Source organism: Cyprinodon variegatus, unplaced genomic scaffold (genome assembly GCF_000732505.1).
Source record: "Cyprinodon variegatus isolate N-32 unplaced genomic scaffold, C_variegatus-1.0 Scaffold507, whole genome shotgun sequence".
NCBI lineage: Eukaryota > Metazoa > Chordata > Actinopteri > Cyprinodontiformes > Cyprinodontidae > Cyprinodon > Cyprinodon variegatus.
Genome location: NW_015150960.1, coordinates 198,952 through 218,493, shown reverse-complemented (window position 1 = coordinate 218,493; position 19,542 = coordinate 198,952). Strand labels below are relative to the sequence as shown.

General features: G+C 39.8%; 1 protein-coding gene across 4 annotated transcripts in view; it reads left to right on the top strand.

Annotated features, from left to right (window-relative positions):
• LOC107094814 (activated CDC42 kinase 1-like) overlaps window positions 1–19,542 on the top strand; it is a 36,098-nt gene that overhangs the window by 7,586 nt on the left and 8,970 nt on the right. For 2 of the 4 annotated variants that reach the window (XM_015390666.1, XM_015390664.1), the window contains 16 exons: window positions 466–615; window positions 1,874–2,036; window positions 2,153–2,223; window positions 5,060–5,254; window positions 5,346–5,495; window positions 7,140–7,235; window positions 7,341–7,522; window positions 7,606–7,732; window positions 7,822–7,968; window positions 8,345–8,439; window positions 8,534–8,728; window positions 9,793–9,884; window positions 9,971–10,015; window positions 10,091–10,329; window positions 18,144–18,347; window positions 18,450–19,093. In XM_015390666.1, coding sequence (XP_015246152.1) covers window positions 517–615; window positions 1,874–2,036; window positions 2,153–2,223; window positions 5,060–5,254; window positions 5,346–5,495; window positions 7,140–7,235; window positions 7,341–7,522; window positions 7,606–7,732; window positions 7,822–7,968; window positions 8,345–8,439; window positions 8,534–8,728; window positions 9,793–9,884; window positions 9,971–10,015; window positions 10,091–10,329; window positions 18,144–18,347; window positions 18,450–19,093 — 2,744 coding nt within the window. In that variant the 5' untranslated portion in view covers window positions 466–516. The remainder of the gene's footprint in view (window positions 1–465; window positions 616–1,873; window positions 2,037–2,152; window positions 2,224–5,059; window positions 5,255–5,345; window positions 5,496–7,139; window positions 7,236–7,340; window positions 7,523–7,605; window positions 7,733–7,821; window positions 7,969–8,344; window positions 8,440–8,533; window positions 8,729–9,792; window positions 9,885–9,970; window positions 10,016–10,090; window positions 10,330–18,143; window positions 18,348–18,449; window positions 19,094–19,542) is intronic. The other 2 variants (XM_015390665.1, XM_015390667.1) reach the window with 2 other exon arrangements.

Here is a 19,542-nt window from a genome sequence, read left to right as displayed (position 1 = left end):
ATCCATCCATCCATCCATCCATCCATCCATCCATCCCACTCTTTCTGTATCCATTTCATTTGCTTTGGACACCCATGCATTTCTATCTCCATCCTCTCTCCTCCTACCTCTAAAATCTCCCTCCCAAGCTCTGATGAGAGCTGCTGAATTATTTAACGTCAGACAGTGGGCTTGGCTGCTGAGCCAGGAGCAGATGGAGAGGAGAGGAGGAAACGCCGGAGAGAGAGGGGAAGCATGGAGGTGTCTGACGCTGCAGGGTGCCGTGAGTCAGCAGGGGAGGGAGGACGCACGTTCATAGATAGCTTTAGGTGATACGACAAGAGAAGCAGCATCAGACGCCCAGTCCGAGCGTTTGTTTTGTTGTATATGTGAGCAGTGATGCATCAACTGAATGCAGGAGATCCAGGAGCTGAGATGGTGTTACTGTGTTAGACTAAAAGCCGAGCTAACGCTTCCTTTGAATAGCACAGGAACAGGAGAGCTCCAGAAGAGAAGGACCAGAGGAGCTGCTACAGTATGGGGGAGAGCTATATGTACCGGCGACTCCCCTACGCCAGAGCAGAGGGGGAGGGGGAGGATGAAGAGGAGGGAAACAGAAGAGTCGGGGGACAAATGGTAAAAGTCTCAAGCTGTGGGTGGATCTGCAGCATTTCTCTCATTACATCATACATGTGTGTGTTCATTTAGCCTGTGTGAGTAGGGATCTTACACTAAAGGAGATTTAATTATAATTTGCGCTAAAATGCTTTTATTATCCTGGAAATTGTCCATATTTTTAGTTTATTTCCACAACCCTGAAAGTTTTATTGGCATGCTTTGCATTTGGTAAACATAAATGTTATAAAAATGAATATACAATGATTCAGCTTTTTACCATCACAGTTTTTTATATATTGTAGTGTTATTGTCACATATGCATGTTTCAAACCATCCAGCAAATGTTAGCATCAGGCAGACTATGCAGTCTTTTTAAATAAGGTATTTCCAAAAGTTCTCCAAAACAAAAGAATTTGATATTAAACAAAGAGTGAAGAGTTCAAGGCACAGCGTCCTTGAACGTAAGCTCACAAAGTGATGGCTGGATGTTCTCCAACTGTGTTAGGGGCTTCATGCATTGTCTAATCAATTACAGAAAAGAGGTTTAAAAAAACAGAAAAAGGCCCTGATCATCGCTCCACCACTACTATGTTCATGGGTCAGGAAAGGCAGCCATATTTAACAGTCAAAAGCATCCTCTGCGTTTGTCGTTTACATGTCTGTGTAGCAGAGCATGATTCAACCAACACGTTTTATGCCGGGGAATGTTTGTCAAGGGTTTTTTTTGCATTTAGAATAAATCTTAAATCTCATACATTTGCTCCATCCCTATAATGATGTCCTTTTTCAAATAGTTGCTTCCTGATAGGTGTAGTGCTATACTAATTATCCTCCCACAACAAATGTCATCCCTAATGAGAAACATAAATAATAAGTATGTAATGTACTGTAGTATGTAAGTAATGTAATGTACCACTTTTTGTGTGATTAATTACTTTTAATTCAATTACTAGAATAAATCAAGATTTTGAAAACATGTTTTTAAATACTCCTTTATTTAAGTTCAAATTTAAGTTCAAGCCAGTGTGTTCTTTATATTCATTTAACCAACAAGAACATATTGTAGAAAGCCACACAACCATTGAGAATACCGTAATATTCCGGTTATCCAGTTGTTCTTTTGTGTACATTAGAGTCCATTAACATCAAATTTATCAACAGATCTTTTTAGGAACTGACTTAAAAGATTTAATGGTGTGGGCAGCTAAATCGGGCCTGTTTCCTTCCATATAAATGCATTGTATTGATCAAGTGGAATTTGTGTCTCTGTGTGCAGATGCAAAGTGAAGAGGGCACAGAGTGGCTGTTGGAGTTGCTGACAGACGTGCAGCTGCAGCAGTACTTTCTGAGGATCCGAGATGAACTCAACGTTACGCGACTCTCCCACTTTGACTACGTCAAAAATGAAGATCTGGAGAAGATCGGCATGGGCCGCCCTGGTGAGAGCAATTGATAAGATTCTTTATGCCCATTTATGTGTCTGCATGGTGTCCTGGATAATCATTCAGTTAATCTTGAAGCTAAACAGTGAATGTTTTTGACTTTATTGGTTCAGGTCAGAGGCGACTTTGGGAGGCGGTCAAGAGAAGAAGAGCCCTTTACAAACGCAAGTCCTGGATGAGCAAGGTGCAGTGCCCCATCTGACCTAAGGATGTTATTATATATAACATGACTAGGGCTGTGAATCTTTGGGATTACAACGATTCGATTTAAAATCAATTCTTGGGGTCACAATTCGATTTTTTTCCGATTCTTTTAAATGCAAATTATTCGATTCTGAAACGATTCATTTACGATTAAAAACGATTCTCAGGATCTATTCCAGTCTGCTGGCATGAAAGAAGAGTACATTTATAAAGACTTTATAATTGTAAATGTTTTATTTACCTATTGCAATAATGTAAACACCGAAAGGTAAATCCAAGATAACATATCTTGGATTTATTCAATTCTATTAACAACTCTGGGTGATGTCTTTCGAGATGATATGAAGTACACCCAAAATACTTAACTTTATCGTTGCAATCTCTGCAAATCGCATGAGTCATGCCTCCATACTTTAGCGGCAACAAACACAGTAGCTCACACACTACACACCACTCTGTAGCCTGCTAGGCTAACGCTTCCATGTCTGTGCATAACTCACGCTGCTCATTGGTTTCACCAAACACTACGCCTACGGTGCCTGATAAGGCACATCTGCACCCACAGAAAAAAAATAGTTTTTAAAGAAAATGAGAATCGATTCTGAATCTTTTAATGTTAGAAACACGATTTGAGCTCAAATCGATTTTTTTCTTCACCCCTAAACATGACACAGACTGAAAAATGAGAGAAGCTAGTAAATACTCAAAAGCTTGAAAAGAAATATGCTAACATAATCAGCTACTATCCAATCTACTATTGATTTATCAAATGTTTTGCTTCTGACGATTTCATTTTTGGAATAATGTTCTCCTTGTTATTCTATAGCTTAGAGTTAAATCATTTTTTTTTCTGGATATCTCCTCTAACTAACACTATGTATGATAGATTTAGTTAGAGTGTTACTAAGCAAAGGCTGGGGTTTTTACTTTCTAAACAATAACTGTCACCTGAACATTATGTGTTATCCATTTCTTAACCAGTACATAAAAATGTCTATTGATAATTAGTTAGGATAAGCAGATTTTTACATGTCTCAATAATTGATAAATTTACCTAGTTTAACCAGTGTTTTTTAGCTGATGGTAAGTTAACCGTTATTGTATAATAGTTGATAAGTGGTTATTAAAAAATGTAACAGTCAATGGTTATTTTAATATGATAAAATAGATAACTGTTATCTAAAGTTAGTTTTGATTAATAGATTGCCTGGTAAACATTGTATAATAGTTGCATTATTTTATAAATATCCAAACCTGGAAAATAACTGATCTGCCATTGTTCGGTTTAACCAGTAAACCCTTAACTAGATGTCGTTATTGTTCACCTACACAATGCTTGACATACAAGCTGTTAATGAGTAAGTCATCAAGAAATGATTGTTATTTAACGGTTGGGTCATCATTACCCAACATTAGTTATGTATTTGGTATGTGGTTGCTTACCTTTACCTACTGATAGTTCAAAGTCACCAATGCTTGACGATAAAAGTAACCATTACTTGATGTTAATCAATAATCTTTTACCATTACGTGAAGATATTTATCATCCACTAACTACTATTTTTTAACCACTACTTAATTGTGGTTAAAATTGAAGTAACTCCAGTTAATGCTAGTAAAAATCGTGTTACCTTTAAGTGAGTGATGTTAATAGTTATATAACTTTTACCTAAAAAGTAAAAGATAAATATCAATTAAATTACTTAATAACTGATAGTGACTAAAGCCTTTTCTGTTTTTTAATAGTCAGTTATAGATTGATCGATAATGTTATCATTACCTTAATTAATAAATAACAAATTAAGTACGTTTCCATCACTACCGGTATATAAATTTGAAGTAGTGAGCTCTTCATCATTACTGATAATGTTTGTTCATCTCAGCTGTTGACCAGTTTGGTTCATGATGCCAGAACAGTGTTGATGATTAAATCAATTAGATTAGACTGATGACGATTAAACGCTCATTGATCATGGTAGTAAAAGTGGAGGTATCGGAAAAATATAAATACCTCTGTTCACTTGGATAACTGACCAGACTGGAGACGTAACAATGACGCTGTCTGCTAGAAGGGACGGTGCAGACTGTACTTCTTCAAGAAAGCTCTGCTCCTTTAGAGTTTGCTGCCACATGATGTGTAAATCAATTATTTGACATTGTCTGTTTGCGGAGAAGCACAATAGCCAGTGACGTAAAAAAGCTCAGTAATCTGCTGAAAACTCCTCTAAATCCTCTTGATGCGATCGTCTAAGGAAGGATTTCTTATTTGCTTTAATTAACTTTACAGAAAATGAAGGCCGTCCTCATCAGACCAAACAACAAATGTTTTCAGTCAGAGGCTTCCTCAGATCTGCTGTGATACTGACCACTACAGGAGAAAACCTTTTCAAACAAGAGAACAAACTTGGGCAGTTTGAGTAGCTACATCTAGCTTCTGTTTGGTATCAAGGAAGTATTTTAGTAGAATTAGCATTGCTAATCATTGGTCAGTAACAGTTTGTTAATCCTTGGTAACCATTGCTTGCCTTTGCTTAAACCTTCCCCAGTAATAGCTTGATAATCTGTGGTTAATTCTAACAAATGAAACAAAATTTATGGAGTAATAATTGCTTTCTGAAAAATAGGAAATATTTTAATGAAGTTCATTGAAATTAGCAAACAATCCTTTTATCTTCTTGCTGACAGCGCCACACTCTCTGATTCTTAATAGTAGAAATAACACAGAACTAACAGACATAAAAAACCCAGTCTACTTTCATTGGAAGAGATGGCATAGGGTAAGTTTATTTTATTCATCAATAAAAACTTGTCTGCAGGTGTTTCCAGTGAAACGATCAGACACAGACCCCACACAGGGGGCCTCGTCGGCCCCGCCTGCAGCCAGCAGTGAGCCAGGAGACTCACTCACCTGCCTCATCAAGGAGTCGGAGCTGCAGCTGTTCGAGCGACTCGGAGACGGTACGTTTGGAGTGGTGAAGCGAGGAGAGTGGACTGCACCTAACGGCAGAGTGGTGAGATAAAGTTTGCTGTGCTAAGCTGAGAACACACAGTCCCTCTTTGCAGCAGATTCAGCAGTTTGACGGCAGCTTTCTGTCTCCTCAGCTGTCTGTGGCAGTGAAGTGTCTGAAGGCCGGTGTGCTGGACTCAGACGGTTTGGATGATTTCATCAGAGAGGTTAACGCCATGCATTCGCTGAGCCACCAGAACCTCATCAGTCTCTATGGGGTCGTTCTAACGCAGCCCATGAAAATGGTAATTTTGCTAATTTATTTCTGTCATAGTCTGCAATAAATTTGTGTTTGTTGCTGTATTAACAGTTGACATGAATTTTTGTTCTTTTCTTTAATCTCCTAATGCATAAAAAAACACTTTCAACAAAAAATAAATGCATTACTTCTGTTGTTGCACCCATTTTTCATGAGACTGGACTTGCTCAGGGACATAGAGTGACAGTCTGTGGGAGTGGGGCTTGAACTCAGAACCTCAGGATTTCAAGCTCTATTCCCCTGCCACTAGGAGGCCACTCTCCAAAGGTAACCTTATTGGAAGATACAGGCAGAATTTCTTATCTACATATCTGGTCTATTTTTCATATTTTCACAAATCTGTTTTGAAGTCATCTTCTTTGCTGTGATTCCAGCATTTCCATGTGTCTCTGCCAGCTTTACACATCCAATCACTAGTCTCTGCAAAGTACCTCAGCTCAGTCAGATTGGCTTATGAACATTAATTTTCCACTCTTGTGTTTCACATGAGACCAAGACACTGCTGCTGAACTCACTCAGTAATTGCCAAACGTTTGCATGTAATGTGAAAGATTTTGATAAAAAAAACAAAAGAAACACTAATATAGGCCTGAAGTATCAGCCCGACGTATACAGTATTTGTAGCTCTTACTCTGATGCAGGCTTTGAGCTTTATATGGCAATGGTTCTGTAGAGGGTGGTTAAGGCTGGAATGTAGGAAGCAGCTTTCTCTCTACCTCGGACCTCTACACACCAGGATGCACTTGGGATGCGCTCCACATCGTGAAGGATCCCACCCATCATGCACACAGACTCTTCCAGCCATTCCTCAGGCAAAAAGCTGAGAAGCATCCAGATATAGCCAGAAACAGTTTCTAAGCTGCAGCTGTTAGACTGCTAAACTCTAGCTGATCTTAATTCAGCTTTTTCTAAGTCTCTTTCTTTTCTTAGATATTAAGCTTATTGAACAAGGACTAATGCAAGTCCAATGTAATTCCTCCACACCCCTTTCAAACCACCTGTCTTCTTTGTCCAAAATGTGAACATTCTGGTCCTCAAAAGAATGTCCTTTGTGCATAAGGTATAGATGGACAAAGGATGGAGTCCTGTCCGGAGGAGGTAACCCGTCTGTGTTGAGCCATGCGTCTGTGGAGAGGTTGTTTGGGTTCTCCAATATAAAGATCAGAGCATTCCTCACTGCATTGAACTGCATATACCACTCTGCTCATATTTGGTCTGGGGGTTTTGGTCTTTTCTTCATTTTAAGACACATCCTGGTGGGCCGAACCTAAAGGGAGGCCTTGTGCAAACAAAGCCCCGTGCTTCATTACATTTCCAATGCAGTTGATTAGTTGATGATTGCCAGTAGGTCTGGACTCTAATAGAACCCATGTTTACCCACTCTACCTTTTCATAAAGAGGTGTGTTTTGAAGTGTTGTGCAAACATAAAGCCACAAGGTCAGACTCATTTGCTTTGGCGCAACACATTCAAAAATAAATGTATCCCCACAGCATGATTTGGTCACCACTGTGTTTTACTGCTCTCATCTGGTTGCCATTTGATATGATACAGAAAGGTTAAAGTGCTGGGAATGCTTTTCCAAGGTGCAGTTTACTGAACTCTGCTCTTGCTTTTTTGTTTGGCTGTAGGTGACTGAGCTGGCGCCGCTGGGCTCCCTGCTGGACCGCCTCAGAAAAAGACAGGGTCACATCCTCATATCTATTCTGTGTAACTATGCTGTGCAGGTATAGTGACAGACTGTGTTGTGTTGAGCTCAATTATGGAGACCAAACAGACAGAATCTCTTTATATAAACGCTTGAATGTCTCTCACTGTCTTTATCTATACAGGTGGCGAGTGGAATGTCTTACCTGGAGCAGAGGAGATTCCTTCACAGAGACCTGGCTGCCCGCAACGTTCTGCTGTCCACCAATGAGATTGTAAAGATCGGAGACTTTGGCCTGATGAGGGCGCTGCCTACACACACCGATCTATACGTCATGGAGGAAGGCCATAAAATCCCATTTCCCTGGTGAGGACAGTAACTGATCCTTATGGCTTTTGACATATTGTTTGATTTGCCGCCTCTAAATCTCTGTCTCTTGAGAAATCTAGGTGTGCTCCAGAGTCTCTAAAGTCTCGCACCTTCTCTCATGCTTCTGACACCTGGATGTTTGGAGTCACTCTGTGGGAGATGTTCAGTCATGGGCAGGAGCCGTGGATCGGGCTAAATGGAAGCCAGGTAGACCTTCTCACTTCTTACAGAAAAAATCTCGGAGTAGAACTAAATGGATTCTTTGGAATATCTGAGAAACTTACTCCAATCTGCAGATCCTCCACAAGGTTGACGTTGAGGCAGAGAGGCTGTGTAAGCCTGACGACTGTCCTCAAGACATCTACAACGTCATGCTGCAGTGCTGGAGCCCCAAACCCGAGGACAGGCCCACCTTCATCGCTCTCAGAGACTTTCTGCTCGAGGTTACTCACTTTCACCCCATTTCCCTCATCAGTATAAAAAAAACCTTTGATAGTAAGCACAGGTCAAGGATTTTGTTGGTGGTTTGCTACATCTGCAGCCAGCCCATTCTGAGCCATATTTGAGAAGAAAACACCTTTTTCCTTTTTCTATACAGTAAGACCTAAACTTTATTGGCAATAAAAGCTTTTTTGTTAAAATTTAGATAATACAGGATTAGAAAAAAAGGAATAAAAGATTAATTCAAATAGGAGTTGTATGCATCCTTCAACCATCTAACTGTGGCCATTTTGTTTTTTTCTTTTATCTGCAATGTCATGCATTTGGCGCTTAAAAGACAGTAGCAGTTTCACATCAAATATGTTTGTATTTTAACAGACTATGCCTACAGACATGAGGGCCCTGCAGGACTTTGAGGAAGAAGACAAACTCCAGATTCAGATGAATGACGTCATTACGATCATTGAGGGAAGGTCAGGGTCCTGGCCAATAGAGAATATGACATTTTCAGTACTTATACTGTACACTGGAGAAGTTGGTTCCTCACGTGTTATTCTGTGTCTTCAGGGCGGAGCATTACTGGTGGCGTGGCCAGAACAGACGGACGTTGCGTGTTGGTCAGTTTCCCCGACACGTCGTGACTTCCGTGGCCGGACTTTCAGCTCAGGACATCAGCCGGCCGCTCAAACACTCCTTCATCCACACCGGACACGGAGACACTGATCCTCACAGGAGCTGGGGACACGCTGACCGCATAGACAGGTGAAAGATCCCCCATAGTGGGACGAACATGGTTAAAGAGTCTGAGGCTAGTGATAACAAGGAATTTAGAAAATAATAGAAAAAGAAAACAGGAAAATTTAAAGCCAGCTTATTTTTTCTATGTTTGAAAAAAGAAATCTGTGAAACTATGCCACACTGAAGGACTGTGCATATTAGGAAAATATGTAGATGTAATACTATTGATGACAAGTCTGATGGAAATTATGTGCTTTTCTTAAACATTATAACATTTCTCTGTAACAATAACAAATATTATAATAAATTGTATTTGTTATGCACTTTATATTTAAAACTAAACCAAAAGTGGTAGAGTCGATAAAACACAAAATAAGAGCATAAAAATATAGGTTAAAGCTCAGGATCTTAGACATTTAAGGCAGTTTGAGTCCATTCTACCAACTACATATATAATTGATCTGCAGTGTTTCAATCCATCAGTCTTGAAATGTAGTCCCTTTTCAAATATTTCTCCAAACAGCCTTTTCTAATGTTGATGTTGTTCCTGTTTAGCTCACTTTCAATATTTTAAGAAGCTCTACTATAAAACTTCCAACAGGGTTGGCGTTGGGGAAACTATTCTGCTTCATCGCCTCCAAACCCAGTTTTGATGTGTTTCTGGAATCATTATCCTTTTGAATCTCAACATAAACAATTTATGTCTTGACATAATGTTGGCCATGTTTGGTGATAATCAACTGTGAATTTGCACCTCTTGACCAAAATATAGATTCTATGTTGCCTTGATGTTTGTTTAGAATCCACACAATGAACATGATGAGTTTGTGGTGAGTTGTAAAAGTACTGCATTTATAATGCAGGTACTACAGCCGTCCACTGGAGGGCAGCAAAGCACCATCAGTAGTTGAGAAGGTTTCTATTAGCTGATTTTCCAGGTTGGCTGTAATTACAGTCTATAGATCAGTCACTTGTGAGATGTTTCGTCTAAAGGAGAGGAGATTAAACATAAATATTAAGACATTTATAGCTGGTTGGTTTATATTGTTCTGCTTCATAGTAATTTAAACTGAATCTGTTCTTTTCAGTTTGTATTTGGGGAACCCAATGGACCCTCCAGATGTCCTGGGATTTGATTCTGGAAGAGCAAGACCAACCAAATTGCCCAACCGTGCCAAGAGTAAATTATTTTTATTCAACTTGATTGCCATGATGTAAAAAAGCTTCTATGTAAGTCTAACAAAGGGCCAAACTCTTCCTTCACAGAGAAGCCCCCCCCTCGCCCACCAAAGCCTGCCGTTTTACTCAAAAGTAAGTTTTCCTTCCGAGCATTTTAAACCTACGCCGCTGCTCCTTCTTGACGCTGAGATCTTCATGTGCTTCCAGAGCCGCTGTACGACTCCGTAATGGATGATTATGATGAGGAGGACGACTTCAGTGGATCATCTGGACTTAAGAAGCTGGGTGCTTCTCTCGGCCTAAAGCTCCGACCGTGGGAAGGCGGCGCCGGCGTGCGATCAGCTAAGAGCGAAGTGTCGCTCATCGACTTCACAGACGACAGCTTCAGCTCAACCACGCCCTCCCCGCTCACAGAGACACATCAGCCGGATGAGGACACCCTGAAGGTAGAGTTCTGATTGGTCCGACTGTTTGGGATCCATCTGTGATTCACTGCAGCGGTGACCTCCACACTATGACAACAACAGCTTTCATTGATACATGCAAGGCCGCTCATAACTTTTCTCATTTTTCTTTTTTCTTCACAACTCTTCACAAAGCACAAGTTTTGCTTTTGTTTTTTCTTGCTTGACCTGCAGACCTCTAAATCCCTATAAATACCATTTCCCTCGAGGAGACCTGTCCATGCTGCTGCAAGTCACGGACAAATCTGGCTTTGTTTGCTAGATCCTTACCGGTTAACATTCTTTTAAGACAAACTTTGTGTTTTCTGTTTGCATTCAGTTCAATTTAACATTTGGTGGTGAAGAAACAGCAGCTTCCCAACAGATGACCGGAGTCAGAAATCCACAGCGAATTAAGCATTTTGGTGGATTATATGAAAATGAATAATTACTCATCATGGTACTGGTCCCTTCTGCAAGGTGACAACAAAAACAGATTTGTCTCTTTTTCTGTGGATTTTGTCTTTAAAACTGCAGCCCACAATCACAACCCACACTTTAGATGGGAAAATAAAGAAATACTTTGCCCCTTTAAACATTTTCTGAAACATGAGCTGTCGTTTAACTTTCAAACAGAGACGGTGACTCGATTCGCCCTCGAGTTCCAAAATAAAAGACTTCACTCTCTACTTAGACTTGGACTCCTTTGCCCTCATGCATAAAATGGGGCACAGAAGAAGTCAGATGTATAAAGCCGAGCATACGTGTAACACTCTACCTTCATGCATCTCATTTTGGTGGAATTGATCCCAGGCTCACGCGTGTTTTTGCCCTTTGCCCCTAAATGCATATCCAAATCAGCATAAATACCCTGAAGACGCCCACAGTGTGTCCAAATAACCATGACAACGGTGCTGTCAAAGCGTCACATTGAAATTTAGTCAAAACTCCTCAGGGAGATTTATTACATACGACAAAAAACGTATTTAATAACATCAGCGACTCATTAAACCAGTTAAAACTAAAAAAGTATTTTTCTTAGTTTGTGAATTCCACAAGGTGCTGTCTAGCTGCTGCATCGAGCTCAATTACTGCTAAAAACTGATCGTCGCAATGTTAAACAAACCATTACTAAGATGATAATATGAGCTCCATGTTACTAAAAGGAAACCCTTCACACACAAAAAAAACAGTGAATTCCTTTAAATGTTTAAAACGATTCAGGACTTCAGCTAAAAAATAGATAAAAGCACCAAGAAGGCAGCCGTCGCTCACAGAGCCTGCTTAAAGTCTGTTCCAAATGTAGCAATTATTTAACGCGGTTAAAATCATCATTTGAGCAATAGAGTCATGCTACTGTATTTATGAGACACCTTTGTGCATCACAGCTTTGAAATGCTTTGAATTTAAAAAGCCAATGTGACATTTTGGATCCATATGAGTGCAATTATAGCTCTGTTTCCATTTGGAAGTCAGCTCCTCCATTCAAAGGGCGATTTGATGTGTCACTATTTAGGCGCACTTTCAGGGATTTTTATATATCTGACCAACATTTGGATGTGGCTGTCAGTTAAATATCAAACCTGTCAATTAGCACCTGTCTAAAGGGGGGTTTGATCTTGAACTGGCACAGAGATGCACTGTTTCTGAGTGTCCCTCTGTGATGCTGGACAATCTAAAGAGCCATCAATCATCACGTATCAGCAGAGCAGCAGGATATCTGAACACGAGCCGCGTTCTTTCACATGTCCTCCAGCTGCAGGTCCTTACGCCGGCTTTATACAGATATTTATGAATATGTATTTGTCTGCACCTCATCCACCTGATTAATAATCATATCTGGTTTGTTTTAAATTAGTCTCCACCAACTTTTTTTCAGTTACAATGAACGTGTCCCTTTGAGAAAAACCACGACTTAACATGAATATTAACAGTATGCGTAGAGTTGAGGCTGTTTCTGTCATTTTTTTCTGGCCATCTTACTTTGTTTTATGAGGATAAATGTGATTCTTTTTTTTAATTAAGTTCAACTCATAATAGCTAAAACCTACAGAAAAAAATTATGTTCGATCCTCCTTAAGTTTAAACAAATTAATAGAACAACATTTAATTTTTACCGGGCATCTTTAAACACCTCTTAATTGTTTATTGTGGCTTTAAAATGGTTTATGTGGAATGGTGCACACTTTTATGCAATGTTTACTTTAACACATCCCGAGTTCTGCGTTAAACGTTGCACCCCAGGTTTTTTTTGTGCTTTATACATGACGCCTCTCGGTTTAAAACTCGTTTTTTTTTTTTTTTTTTTTTTCTTTTTTAATGAAGAGTTAAAGGAAGCAGGGATATGAGCTGCAATCTGCAGCTGCTGCTCATGTTTTATTGTGAAAGGGAAGCACTTCATCACTATCCATTAATATCAGAAACTCCTCCTGTTGGCTGTAGCTTCATGATAACAACCTCATTATTGTCTCCGAAACTGAAAGCAGCATTTAATGACTTTGGATCATTTAGGAATCGAAATCAAGGTAGCTTAGCACCAGTTTTTTTCTTACCGTTCAGCTAACTAGGAAAGGACAGGGATCCTCCATCCTAAAACAGTAAAATAAAACGTTTAATACTCAGTTATTTATTCACAACACTTTGCCTTGTTCATTTTATTTTATATGTGTAATTTATACCATATATTTGAAATTATGTTTAGAGGTCATAAAACAGGGTTTAAAAAATGTTTTCCCAGCATTAGTAGAAGTTCTCCAGCTCAAACTCTAAACCTGATTTAGGGCAACAGATAAAAGGACAGTAGGAAGACTGGGATATTCAGGTTTTAACTTCGTCTTTGACAGATTAAAAAAAGGTCTTTTCTTTGATGTTTAAATTAAACTTTCATGGATTTTAATGTGATTCTTTTGATATTTCCAGAGCATATATGCTCTATCAGATTTCTAATAGGGTCCCTTTAAGCTCTTCTACAAAAACATAGACAAACTCGTTCTCTCATGCTGACATTTTCTTTTCTCTTTTAGAGGGAAAGTGGTAAATTCAGTAAATGTATTTACGGTAATTGAAAGATAACTCTTGAAGGTAGGAAGGTTGAATGCTCATGAAATAAAAATAAAACTATTTTAATCTCAAAAGGAAATTGTACAGTGAAAGGAAAAACAGTTCAGGTTCTGAATCTTGATCTACTGTGATGAAGGGTTAGAAATGAATGAGATTATTTAATGAAGAAACTGTTTATTTTATTCTTAAGAGACTAGTAAACATCTGTGATTTCCAGAACCAAATTCTATGGCTGAGCAGGATATTTGATTAAAGCCAATATTGTCAACAAGGTTTGGAAAAGAGAACCTTGCTGCGTCCAGAAATAGTCCCTGAAAGTTCCCAGGGATGCAGATGGAAGTATTTTAAACCTCTGGATTAATTTAAATATGACACCTTGGACATTAAGCCGCAATTCGATCTCAGAGGCAACAGTTTGCCTGTAAGCATGAGCTCAGTCCTCCATATCAGCCACGCTGCCTTCCCTCTGCAGCCCGCTGTGGTCAAATGTCAGCTTTTAATTAACAGCCAGAGCTCAGCGACCACACTGTGGGTGTGAGAACTGAATTTATGGAAGACCATGTTGTTCAACGCCTCATTGAGTAAAGGTTGGAAGAAAAGATGATTTGTTTTTCCATTATCAGCAAACCCACATCCCCCATTGGAGCCAAGCTAGCAATTAGCAGAGAAGGCCCTATCTAATCTGAAGGTTTTAGCCTCTGACCTTTTACCTTTACCCACTCGCACTGTAAAAGCTATGTAATGTCAGCAAAGTGGGTTTAAAGACACATTAGAGACCTTCCATGACTGAAAAAACACTAATCAAATCACAGCTGAGGCAGACGGTGATTACTGCAAAGACACCGATGCGGCCTCTGGCCTGAAAGTGTGATTGATAACTTCTCCTCTTGGATGCACACAGACAGGTGCAGCATGATGATGATTGGAGCTCATTGATTGACCCTCTCCCCCCTCATGCTTCAGGCATCGACCCAGAATCAAGCCTGCAGCTTTAGTTTGCTTTCACACATCTGGAAGAAGGACTGTAAACATGTAATCTTTGAGATCATAAGTAGAACAGAGAAATAAACAAAAAATGGCTATTTTCCCCCCAAATGTTGTTTAAAGCAGGAAATCTTAGCTTTTTTTTCTGGCTTTACTTATTAGCATATCACTGTACTCTTGGCTGATTACTGTAGGAGTAATTGGAGTGCACACCTGGCTCCATTTACCAGTAACCAACTCAGAGTGTGTTGGTTCTCATCTTTCTTTGGAGGAGGGTCTGCAGGAGGATCTCAAATTACCGTTGAGACTGAATCTCTTTTCTCACTCTAGGCAGATTTGATCATATAGCAGGGCAATTTAAGGGAAAAGATATCATTTGTAAATAGCTGACTAAAGGCAAACCTTAGTTGGCTTTAAACTTAAAAATTCAGCTTTCTAATCAAATTAAATACAACCTGTTTTTATTTGTTGCTGAATTATTCATTCTTAATAAAATGGCACCTTTATTTACCTACTATCAAAAAAAGTAAAAATCTGGATTGACGTTATGTGAGTTTATTAGGCTTACCTCTTGGCTTTCTAATAAATTAATAATGTTATCTTTTTAGGCTGAATGTTTAACGAACAGTTCTGTTTTTTTTCTGAAGTTAAATCACATCATAATTGATGTAGACACACGGTCTCCAACAGCACAATCTCTTTTTTTTGACCAGTTTTTACCTTTTGAATGAGTAAAATGGGGAGAAATATCAACAGATCACCTGTGAAGGTCTATTTTTTGGGGGAATGTAGTAAGAAATTAATCTATGTGTTTAGATTTCTTTATTAGCCATAAAGAGGAATAAAAAATGAATATAGTAAAAAGGGACCCATGGATATGAACAATTTGGTCTAAATGGATATCCTATAATAAAGTAGTATAGTCACTTCTTTTTTTTTTTTCTAAACCAATAACTCACTTTGGTTGAATAAAATGTTTTGTTAAAAATTTCGGCATCCTGCTGGTATAGTATCATGTTTTTTGTTTTTTTGTTCAGCTTGTTGGTCGATATTGCCTTTCTGTGTATATTTCTCGTAACAACATCATGTGACCTGGGTTATTTCACTGAGTATGCATACAATTGGTAAACAAGCCGAAGCATAAGTATAAAAAGGCACAAGATGTTGGAGTCCAAGCTAAAGTTCAGGACGTTTTCTGAATTCACTGTGAGGATGGTAGACATGGGAGGACAAGTAATTGTTAACAGTGCTACTAGTGATAGCAAACCTTCTAAAAGCTGTCGGTTTTCCATGACGCATTACATCACAGTCGGTACTTATTAGTATTTAGCCGCCATCTGGCTTTCTGGTGCTTCTTAAAAGAGTCAGATGAGTTCATTCAGCACATGAACAGTGGGAGAAGGTTCCAGAACTAAAGGGCCACGCCCACACCACCAGCTTACAGAGGCAAGTGTCACAGAAAACCTCTCTTCAGATGATCTCAACGTCTGAGAGGAACATTAAAGTTCTGAATATATTTCGGAGCTTGGCCACAAAGTGCTTTAATAGTCAGAGCCAACATTTTAAAATGTTCCTGGTGCCCATGCAGGAAGGATAGAACAGGAGTAATGTGTTTTCCTTTGTTGGTCTTCGTTAAAGAAGGTCTCTATAGGTGTCCAGATCCGATACCAATATTATAAATCGGTCCAATATCAGCCAAAAAAATGACTATCAGAATTTATCAACCTGCAACTAAATTGTCAAATATTAGAAAGCTCATAAAAACACTTTTACTTCTATTGTCTTCGGTTTAAAGTTAATTTTCTGATGGATAAGAAATGAGCCAGTTTGTTTTCTTACCTGATGTTGACTATTGTTCTCTGAGATTACCACTTGATCAAGCCTTTTCTATCATTCCATACTATAAAATAAGCAATAAAAGTATGTGTTATTAATGCTGACATCGTACTAAGACAAAATCTGTATCAGTCAATACTCAAAGCTGCAAACTGATATCATATCGTAGATGAAAAAGTTGTATCGGGACTCCCCTAACTGTTGCCGCTTTCTACTCAGTCTAAATGGCCTCCTCAGCTTATGTACAAAGACGATTAAAAAGACCATTAAAATAGTCAAAACAAAAGAAAAACATGTTGTTATCTGCTTTGGGCACATAATTATTTTTATAATTCTTCTTTCTAGATGGTTTAATATTAATTTTGGTTTAATGAATTTTTGTTTAGTATGTTTTGGGGTTTCTCCAGTTGCTGCAGGCTGCAGCCGACACCTCCGACCTGCCATGCCGTATTTTTGTTAGCCTTTGTTTGGATGCTTTTTTCATTGTGATTTTGGCCTGGTGGGATCGGTTGTCCTGTTTTTGATTCTTTATTTCTCTTTAGTAGTTTATTTTTGCTGTAGTCCGGTACTAGTAGGGGCTTCGACGGGCCTGTATAGGGTTGGCCCCCTGCTGTACTGTTTTGTTATTTTTGATCGGCTCACCAGGTCCAACTTTCTGTTAATACTTTGTTTTTTTTTCTTTCCTTTTCTTTCTTTTTTTTTTTCTTTGACACGTAAGCTGAAGGCATATACAAGAATATATTACAGAATATCTCCCACAGCTGTCTTAAGAAAAGAGGGTTTTGAAGGAGTGTTTAACAGCAGAATAAATAAAAATAAATAACTTTGTGCCCTCAGTTTTGTCTTTGTCCTCAAATATATTGTGCCCTTGTGGACGTAACACATGCACTATCAAATATAGTAATTATATGAACTTAAACAAATTCCTACATTCCAAACCAATTAATCTTAGATGATATTTGAGTACATAAAGCTGACCTTTAAAGCCAAGATATTTGCTAAGCAATACAATCCAAGCAGTTTGGTTTGGCGCTTTTAACAGCTTTATAGCTGGCACACCTGAAGGCATTAGTCAAAAACGGAATTAGTTTAGGATGAAATGCTTTTTTTGCTTTCCAGATCATCAGAGGTCCTGTGATGGTTTAAATTGGTCTGAGCTGGGGAGCCAGCTGGCTGCAATCTCTCCAGCCGACCATCTAAACCACAGGGTAAAGGTGTAGTTATTGCATATATCTGCAATTTCTTTGAACCACAGGATCTATGTAAAGTCTAGGTTTCTGCTTTATTATAGATGTCTTGGAATATAACCCTTAGGATGCGTCATTTCTCTGCTCACCATTCTGCAAACTGCATCATCTATGCATATTACATGCTTATTGCCGCTGCTGTTATTGCTGCTACCTGCTTCAGCTTCACTGCTAACGCGGCTTCTCTGAACTACTCTTCTTTCACGGCCGCTATGCTCCATTTCAAAAGCAATGGTTATCAAAATCTTACAGAGGATCTTTGATAAACAAAGTCAGAAACTAGTGAAAGCTGGTTGTTTGACTATCATGATGGACTGATCCTTTACAGCCTTTTTAGACTCACTGCACTCCCTCTGCTAAACACAGGAGAGAACATAGAAACACTTATTTAAACAGCAGATTTTAAGGACTGTAAAAGTAAAACTGACCAGATGTTTAGATCTTATGCTGTTTTTTTCTATAGTTTAAAAAAACAAAACAATAAATTAGAAAGATAAATGGACCAAAATGTAGAAATCTGTAGTGAAACACTATATACATCCATGTTTGTTTTATGGGATTTACAAGGTGATCGTCTCCGGCTCTTTAGAAGCAGCAGTCTGAGGTTTACAGGTGTTCATCTGCTGTTTTAGGTGATTTTCTTTGATCTAAATTCTGTATAATTTATCATTTTTATTTTTTCCACCCCAGGACACCCCCTCTATCCTGGACTGGCCTCTGCCCCAGCCAGCCTATGATGAGGTCACTGCAGACTTCGATGACCAATCAGAGGATCAGGAGGTGCGCTCCATCAATAAGGGTCAGACTGAAGAAGCCTTGCCCCCGCCTGTGTCCAGTGTGTCGGGGAGGAGTGAGTCCCAGTCTGCTGACCTGTTCCAGGAGCTGCAGAGGGAGGTACAGCTGTATAATCCTCATCAGTGGATGTTTATTTCTGCCTCTGACTGATAGAAATAGTCCAACGCACCACCTCGTCTTTACATTCTCATCTTCTCACAGGTGATGGTCAAGCTACAGGTTCCCATGGCAACAGGGCGTTCCCTCCCATCTTCCCCCACCCCAATGCCTCTGGCTCCTTTTGGAGCCCACAGACAAATCTATCTGCCTCCTCCCTCCCCCTCCTCCTCTTCTACCTCCATCACCTCCTGCTTTGAGGACCGGCCCGTGTTGCCGCCCCGCAGCCCTGCCCCCCCCTTACGTCCCTCTAAGCACAGCTACAGCTCCCGCTCCGCCCCGCAGGGGGCCCGCTCCAGCACCATATCTCTGGGAGATGAGGAGAATCCGCCTCCTCAGATCCCACCCAGAGACCACGCTTTTTCTCAGCCAGGCTCCCGCTCCTCCTCTCCCCTCCCGCTGGCGCCGGCTCTGTCCTCCACACTTGTGGTGTTGCCCCCACCTCCACTTTCGGTCTCTCCACGCCGATCAGCAGGACTCCTCGGCCCCCTCCTGTCCACCAGCTCCCCTTCCTCCTCCTCGCATCAAGCAGCATCATATGCGTCAAGGCTGTCGGCCTCCTCTTACTCCTCTAACTCCTTACTGGAGCCCCTCACCCTTCGAGACGGCCGTGGCCTCACCTCTTTAATGGACAGTCCTCAGAGCTCTGCTCCCACACCTCTACCAGAGAGACCAGCTTTCCTGGAGAGGTGAGTTTCCAACTTGAACCTCCACTCTTGCTGAAAAGAACATTGTAGTCAGATTTAATTTCGTTTTAGTCTGAGGGTCTAAAATAAATCTGGAATATTCTGGAGTTTGATTTCGTAGGTTTTTAGGTCTGGAACACAACAGAAACAGAGAAGATAGATATAAACCCTTTCTCTCCTTCTCTCTAAAAGTTTTTTTTTTACTTATCCATCTAGTTATTCATCTATTATACTCGTTAATATAACCCAGGGGTGGGCAATTCCAGTTCCTGGGGGACGTTATCCTGCAACTTTTAGATCCATCCTTGGTCCAACACGCCTGAATCAAATGGCTGAGTACCTCCTCAGTATGCAGTCAATTCCTCCAGAGTCCTCTCAATCATCTAATTACTTGATTCAGGTGTGGTGAACCAAAGGCACATCTAAAAGCAGCATTTACACACTGCGGAAAT